The sequence below is a fragment of the Paramormyrops kingsleyae genome, chromosome 1 (assembly GCF_048594095.1).
Source record: "Paramormyrops kingsleyae isolate MSU_618 chromosome 1, PKINGS_0.4, whole genome shotgun sequence".
NCBI classification, from domain to species: domain Eukaryota; kingdom Metazoa; phylum Chordata; class Actinopteri; order Osteoglossiformes; family Mormyridae; genus Paramormyrops; species Paramormyrops kingsleyae.
The window spans coordinates 28,638,440-28,646,682 of record NC_132797.1 but is presented as its reverse complement, the minus strand read 5'-3'; the positions used below and the strand labels follow the sequence as shown (position 1 = coordinate 28,646,682).

General features: G+C 46.7%; 1 protein-coding gene across 3 annotated transcripts; it reads right to left on the bottom strand.

Moving 5' to 3' along the window:
* Positions 1-538: 538 nt before the first annotated feature.
* Positions 539-7,807, bottom strand: map3k8 (mitogen-activated protein kinase kinase kinase 8). 3 transcript variants are annotated; one of them, XM_023823665.2, is made up of 8 exons: positions 7,364-7,807; positions 6,550-6,884; positions 5,830-6,000; positions 4,849-5,110; positions 4,313-4,419; positions 3,298-3,450; positions 2,280-2,526; positions 539-1,751 (listed from the first exon to the last, which is right to left on the bottom strand). In XM_023823665.2, exons 2-8 carry the CDS (start codon positions 6,859-6,861, stop codon positions 1,624-1,626), a joined length of 1,380 nt encoding a protein of 459 aa, XP_023679433.1. In that variant the 5' UTR covers positions 6,862-6,884; positions 7,364-7,807; the 3' UTR covers positions 539-1,623. The 3 variants fall into 3 exon arrangements, with proteins under 3 accessions (XP_023679433.1, XP_023679432.1, XP_023679431.1); XM_023823664.2 differs by having other exon boundaries at positions 7,359-7,773; XM_023823663.2 differs by lacking the exon at positions 7,364-7,807 and having other exon boundaries at positions 6,550-7,324.
* Between the last annotated feature and the right edge of the window lie 436 nt (positions 7,808-8,243).

Sequence of the window (8,243 nt, the reverse complement as noted above, 5' to 3'; positions counted from 1 at the left end):
GTAAGGCTCTGTAGTCCGTGATGGATGCTAAGCCGGTGTCCGCCGTGATTACTTCGTGTAAACTTGTCACATGCCTATAGACATTGTGGGATCGCTGTCACCGGGTATTGGACGAAAACAGTGACACACCGCGCAGGTTGTCAAGGTCACTTTGAAAGCAGGTGCAGCTGCGCCGGAGCCTCGACCAGCGGCTGCTGTCTCACATCCGGCACCCACGGTACGGTGGACTAACCGCGGGCGCTGTTTCCTCTTTCCGATTCGCGTGCGTAAGTGTTCCGGGGGGTCATCGGAACAGTAATGCCGACCGCAGACACGGGAAAACAGCCCCGGCTTTCCGGCGCCAGTCCGTGTGCGTTATAACATGCAAATCGTCGCAGTACTGAGCTGATGCGCTGATGTCTGCGAAAACAGACTGCATAACCTCAGTCTTCACGTACCCTTTTGAAACAATTTGATGTCCCCCAATTAATGCTGTTAAGTAGGCTACAACCTCAGTGCGCGGACGTTCATCTATTTAAAAAAAATCCAATCTCATTCATTTGCGTTTTTAGAAGCTTTTATTTCGGCATTTCTCGGTAACATGCACAATAGCAACGAAGGCTGGGCTGGTCTCGAGTCATTTCAGGAATGCTCGACGGTTATTACTTGTTAACAGCTCATCTCACTGGATGTACACAGAACAGCTAAGATTAGAACGGGCTTATATTTAAAAAGGGTCTAGCATTTGCTTAGCAATTACTTAATGTTTCCACTGGAAAGACATTGACCACAAACAACTGATTAATCAGAACAAGTCTGTTTTTTTTGGGGGGGTGGGGGGGTGCATTATTAGTAATATGCAACACAGGTATAAGAAAAGGAAAAAAGCCGGGCTTAATTTTCATGCCAATTTTTTTCCTATAACCTAGCATGATCACATTATCATTGATTGTCATTGCCTTGTTATAATAAAGGTCTGTCAGCACAGGGCTACAGCAACTATGTCAATCAATGCTATGAAAAATCACGTTTGTTATCGGCTGATTTTTTGTAGGTGAATTAAACCCACAAAAAACATATGTCACTTCTAATGTCCAGAAATAAACATAGGTGAGTGTCCCAGGATATCTTCGGGGGGGGGGGCACTGTTCCAGCATTTTAAAGAAAACGTGCCCTCTTAACAGCAGCAGACATTTCAGGTACTGAAAGTAAAAATCCAGACCAAGATTTTGTTTCAACCACACAGTTGAGTACTCTGTGACCGTGACTCTTTATAAACATCTGGTTGGTTGAAGCAGAATCCTGGTTTGGATTTTTACTTTCTGGATTTGAAATGTCCACCTTTGCCTGTTAAAAGCAAGCTCCTGTAAGCCACGTCACTATGCTTCATCAGTCTGGAGTGAAATCCACCATGGATTCCTAAGCCTTTCCAGTATGACGTTCAGGACTGGCTGTACGTCTGTCCCTGCCTTGGGCACCACATGCGCTGGACCTGCTGGCTGCACATTGGGTGACTCACGCGCTGCCCCCCATGCATGAGCTGGGGTGGGGCAAGGCGGGGCAAACTCCAAGGAGAAGCTTTTGGCCCAATTTTGCCAATCCCCGATCTCTTCTCAAGCAAATCCAAGGCCCCCTCCCCGACTCTCATCTGTAATCAGAGCCTGGGGGGCCTTGGACAATGTTGTAGTATCCAGCCAGGGATCCCAGGTCAATGTAGAGGGACCCCGTCTTCCTGAAGGCTGCAGAGTCCTCGTGGCTGTAGAGGATGGAGTCTGCAAGGACAGAGAAGCGTCTGAGAAATGGGGACTCAACCCACAGGTGGTCCAAACCCCAAGGTGGCGAGCAAAGGATGGCATCAGGGGCTTACAAAGGGGCCGAGGAACCATGAGAAACTGACCTACCCCCCCCACCCTGCCCTGGAGCAGAGCTACAGGGGCATTGAACAGAATGACACAGGAAGACGTCTAAGAGGCCACTTTAGCCACCTGATCATCACGCCTTGTTTACCACTAACTTAACAAGGGGGGACTTTGGCTATATCACCAGGTTGATCAACATAATCATTCCTGTTGACAACACTTCCAGGGGAAACTCAGTGGATATATAACCCCGGAAGGCCCCTATTCTACACTGTACACTGGCCTGATTAGGGATTTATGCAATGTAGGCAAACATGCTTACTTGCACATGTGTCAAGCCTTTTTCCCACTCTGGTACTGGAAGCTCGCTGTGTGTGCAGGTTTTCACACCCTGCAGTGAGCATTCCACACACACTTGTGTTCGAACCTAGGGGCCCCTACCCTGCAGCGTGTCCGGCAGCTGGCTGAGCTGCCTCAGCAGGCCATGGGAGACGTCCACCATCCCCGAGTCGAGGCTCCAGCAGCGCGGCTGATCCTCACGGGGCGGATTCATCGCCTCATCCCGCATCAGCTCCGCCGCCGAGCTCCGCTGCTGGGGGCTCCGTGCCAGCGACCGCTCCAGGAAGGTGCGCATGGCTGGGCTGCAATCCTCTGCAATGTCCTCCAGCGGGGGAGCCTGCTTATGGATCTGAGGAAGGGCAGGTGGGCAACAGCGCCACACACAGGTTAGGGGTGGTATTACAGCACAGGAGAAAACTAGGAATCTAACATCAAACACGCACGTCTTAAAACACTGACGAGAATTAGTAATGGAAGATTAAAGTCAGACTTAAGGGCAAATACATTCCCAGAGACCAGCAGGGTGTGTTTTCAGGTATAAATCAGAAACTAACTGACAAGGACCACGTGAAAACCTGCAGGACGGCCTAAGACCATTGTTAACAGAATGACAAGTTCCCCTTCCGTGCTGAAAGAGAGAGGAACATATTTAAAAAGGGCCTGGTCAACGTGAAACTGTTGCACGGAGGCACTTCCTACTTCAGCACCCTGTCATTTCACAACACCAAGTTATTTGGACTGTTTGAAAAGGAGAACATGTGACCTATAAGACTTTCCATGATTCTCAGCAATCTTACATCGCAAGCACTGATCAAGGGCTAGGGTCCATTGTGGCTCCACAATCAACAAATTATTTTACTACACAATGTACAGATTATGTAATCCCTTATTTACATAACAGGCTAGCAAATACCCAGCTTTAATAAGACTTTATTTCATTAGTTAAAGTTAGAGTAATTGAGGAGCAGGACTTTTCACCAGATGGTGGTATGTTCAGATCCCTCAAGTAGTCGAACATGGTGGCTCACTCAAGGGTACAGCAGCATCTGTTCTTAATATTTATATAATGATATAGTACTTGTGACCCAGAGAGACTTCTAAAGGCTCAGAGAACACCTACTATGTAGAGGTAGGAGGGGTAGGCAGAGGGGGGGTATCTCCTAACCCAGGGGGGGAATCCGGTCTGCATGTGGATGATGCTGGTACCCAGGCTGTAGATGTCGGCTTTGGTGTCATGACCCCTGCAGAGCACCACCTCAGGACTCATGTAAATCTGCACAACACAGCACCAAGAATGTCTTTACCCACAATGCAATGCTGGAAATAATTTTTTTTTGGCACTATGGTAAATGTTTTTTATTTTATTTATTTATAGGGCGCTTTTGTCCAAAACAATGTATTGTTTGCAACGAAATGCAAGCCAGATGTGGCCAGATATTGAACAGGCTCACCCCCCGGACACTTCCTGAACTAGTTTGCAAGTCCCTTCATCAGGTAATCAGGCCTTCTGACATGTACTTCACAGGGTGGAGAGATACAGTGTAGCAGAAGAAAGAGAGGAGGACCATAGTGTTAAATGAGTGTGCTGGAAAACCCCTCATCTTCCTGAATATAGTAGCTAAAGCATTTATATCAAAGGAAAAATTTTAAAGACTCTGTCCATATAACTGCAGATCTCAAACTGGGTGAAGGTTCAAATGGAAGATTAAAGTCTCTGCAGGGAACTTGTGCCATGCTAGCCAAAATGTCATCTGCCAGACAACACGTTCTCTGCAAAGGCTGGGAATTTCCCTGTTATCGTTTCCCCAGGCCGGAGGGGGGGGGGGGGGGGTCATCTTAGAAAGCAGCCAGTGTTGGGCATGGGGGCGGGGCACCTAGGACAGGTTTCTTACCCCAGCAAACCACTTTCCTGCTGGGAACTAACCAGAGAAGTTTACAAATTATGAAAGCGGCTCAGAAGTTCATCTGATAGGTGGCTCTTTTGCAGATGGAAAGTCCAGCACAGCCCCTTCCCAAAACCCTAAGGTCAGGTCCTGAACAAAACCTAAACTAAAATACCAAGTAACGGAACCACAAACCAGACTAATGAACCTCTGCATACACAGCTCTGTGTTTTTAGCATTGCTTGCCCTTACCTCCGTGCCACGCATGTCTTGGGGTGTGTACACCTCCTCCGTCATCTGCACAGCAAGCCCAAAGTCCACCAGAACAGCCTTGGTTGACATAAGGACGATGTTACTGGCTGTTGAGCAAAAAGACATAGGATTAACCCAACAAAACGGAGACTGCATTTGATGGCCTCCCTGAACGCTGTGGCTACTGCTGAAACCCAAGGCTTGCATAACCCTGGGAAGCTTTAGTTTCCCCAGACTAATACTAATACTAAGACAGCATTTCTTAGAGACAGCTGGCACTGTACTTTGACCCTTGATTCTACAGTATTTCCTGTAAACGCTTCTCTTGGTTGACAAATGATGCTGAATTGCTGCTTTTCACTTATGTATCTTCCATCCAAATCATCGACGTACTGCATATTCTCAGCAGTAAACAGAGTTTTGCTAATCACCTTTTCCCTGCTGGTAACTAGGGAAACACTAAAAAAAAAGCCAATATGCACACTGAAGCACCCAGTAACTCCCTCACAGACCCTCAAAAGGCCCCAGAAACTCACGCTTAATGTCGTGGTGTATGATGTCCTTGGAGTGCAGGTATTCCAGCCCCCGGAGCACCTGTTTGGTCACCCAGATGATTTCGAAGTCCCTCATGGGTCCACAGCTCTCCAGCTTCTCCATAACAGAGCCGCCCTCGCCGGCCTCCATGAACAGGTACACGGTCTGCTGCCACAGCAGGGCGCCATAGAGCTCAGCAATGTTCTCGTGTCGAAACATGGCCTGGATCTCCACGTCAGCCGGCTTGAAGTGCTCCAGCGGGATCTTGAGAACAGAGGTGACAAACATTACAAAGGGCGAAACATCAAATATATGAATTTCTCTATTGAAAAACTACAATGCGCACATTCTTATACTTGTGCAATGGGGCCAAGTCTGAGAGAAGGGGAAATGATCTGCTCTTTGTTTGGAAACTACCAGTTTTCCTTCATATTTTGAGAAAACAAGGGTGTGCAGAAGCTTGTGCTTCTTAATAAAACACATCCACGTGATCATGTGACGTCCACACGGCGAAATCATAGCTATTTCCGGGAAATCCCCTTCTATCCTGACCCTATCTGCCCCACACGTTCCACCGTTATATTTAGGAACTACTTCGAAAGTCCCAGATCTTTAAGCCACAGCGGGGCACTCTGACGCCCCAGCTGCCCCCATTCGCGCGGGTCGATTTCTTTTCTCCCGTTCCTCATAGCCGTCGTAGGGAGTTTCTGTCCCGGTTTCTGACTGCTTAGCCAAAGTAGGGTATCTCCTGCCAGGATTTCTGAAGTGCGACAAACCCCGGTTTCGGTTCTTTCCGCGCGATATTCCCCTATTTACTTATTTTCGGTGCTCTTTTTCCTCTGCTACCATCATATTTACTTTTTTCACCCCAATGTGGCGAAGCAGAAAGGCGGCTCGATCCGGAAATATACACAGCGATTGGACGAGCCAGGAGTGTAAGAAATCCATCTGGCACGTACTGTAGGATTCCCAGAACTACTAACCAGCTTGCAAGCCATTCGCTTCCTGGTCTCCCCGTCTTGAGCCAAATGGACAGCCCCGAAAGATCCCTTAGGAACGTGTCCGGAGCTGTAGCTCCTGTAGGTCAGCTTCCACGGAAACAAGAAAACTTCCAGGCCGGTGCGATAGTGGCCGTCCAGAATCGCCATGTCAGTCTGCTCAGGGCACAGAAAGAACGAGAATTAAGCGTCACATCAACACAGCAGGGTAATCGCAGATGTGTGCAGACACCTGCAGCCACCCGGTACGGTGCCTAATGAACCCTGAAGGCACATCACTTCTCAAAACACAGCCACGGTTCTGCCTAGCCTCCGATCTCGGAAAAGAATGCAAATCTAAGAAGGATTCAAACTCCGAAGAAATCATGCGTGGAATCAGATGTTAACAAAGGATCGCGGCATTTTTAAAGCATCTGGTTATTCTTGGCGATGCATTTCAAAATATGTTGATGGGAGGCTTTCAGTAATTATTATCAATAATTAACTTTTGAGTTAAAGGAAAAAGTGTTTTAAAGGTTTACAATATTAGCAACTGTGCAAACGGGACATATTTGAACTAGTTTCACTCCCAGAACCACAATTCTTACACTGCGCGTCACATATCAGGTTTCAATAACAGTCGCATTCTGGAGCAATGATTCCCATGCACAAAATGCGACCTGACATCGAAAGGGCCAGAGCTGAATTGCTCTGGAATTGACCCACCTTGTTCAGCAACACGCCCATCTCTTCCGAGAGTCCCGTGTCAATCTGGGAGCTGCAGATCTCGTTCACAAAGGACAGCAGTTCAGTCACCGGCCCATATCTGACCCTGCCAAGAGCCCGATTCCCACAAGATGAGTCTTCAGTGTTCCTTGAGTCGGTGTTCTCCTCGTCCTCCATCTCATAACGCGACGAAGACTCTCTGGACGACGCTCCACTCTCAATGGAAGGGAACAGTGTTTCTGCGGCGTTGATGATGTCCTCGATATTCATGTGAGCCAGGAGCATTTCGATCTGGTCGCTCTGACAATCCATGATGACGGCCTCTTCAAGCCCACCTGAGATGGGACATCGTTCACACAACAACATCACTATGGGAATCACAGAAACCTGTGTGTCCCATGTTTCGCTCTTTCTCTGTGGCAGACAGACAAACCTACATAGTGACGTATAGTGACTGAGGAGGAGCGTACATGATAATTAACCTCTTTAGTCAACCGGGAATTTGCATTGCAAATAAGGGAATTTCACGGCCATGAGGGAAGCCCCAAAAACCTAAACCCACGCGTAAGAAAATAAGGTAAAAATATAGGGGTCCCCTTCGATCCGATTTATGTAAAGCTGTTTAACAAAAATGGGTTGGAGTAGCGCTCAAGCCGTTAGTTTCACTTGTGTCTAAATTTCTACTTTCACACCCATATTTCATCACTATTGTAACTGTTAACAGTACATTCTAACAAGCAATTAAGAAAATTGTCACGGAAAGCAAGAGGTTTTTTAAGATAGGAGACGACGAATCGCGCCTGCCGTACCTCACCGATTAGGATCCCCGCTTCCGATGGGACAGCTACCAGCAGCAGTCAGGATCCACCGCTTCGACTCTCTGCCTTACCCAAAGAAAGCTCACTACTGTACAGCTAATCGGGTGGATCGTCCTAAGTCCTAAAGTCCATTTTACATTGCTACTGCAACCGATTTCCTTTACGTTTAATACTATTCTGTGTTACAATATTTCCTCCGTTAAAAAAGTCCCATCTTTTTTCATAACGCATTTTTCGCTTTCTTTGCTGCTGAATAGATCTCAGATACATTTATACGCTGCCCCTTCTCCGTTCTAAATAACGCTCCTTCCCCTGACAGGGAGCCGGAGTTTCGCTGGTCACCTCTCCCGCCCCTTTGTGAACGTGCATGATACCAGCCCCGAAATGACTTTTGTGTTGTTCAGCAGCGCCATGATTCAATTTGTTTATTTAATAATATTTTAGTGAACGTGAATTAAAGGTGCAATTCATTTGTAGAAATCCTCTCCCCAGTTCTGTCTTAGTAACCCAAATAGTTTTTTTAAAATTTTTCATTGTCATTTTCTGTTAATCTTAAATTCTGAAGAAATTTCTGCTTTTAACAGTATTGCTTATATGTTGCCATATGTTAAATAAATACTAATGACAACAAATACTTGGAATGATTTAACCGTGCGATTAAAACACACACACACACACACATTTCATATATCCCTATCATTTTGGGGACTCTCCATTTATTCCTATGGGCATAACCCTTACTCAGCCCTAACGTACCTTACCCATAAGTAATCAAACAAAATATAAGACTTTAGGCTATTTTAGTTTTTTAATTGCACGCACGGATTCTTTGTCAAATCGAAATTTATATTGTGGGGTCCTGAATTATGTCTAAGT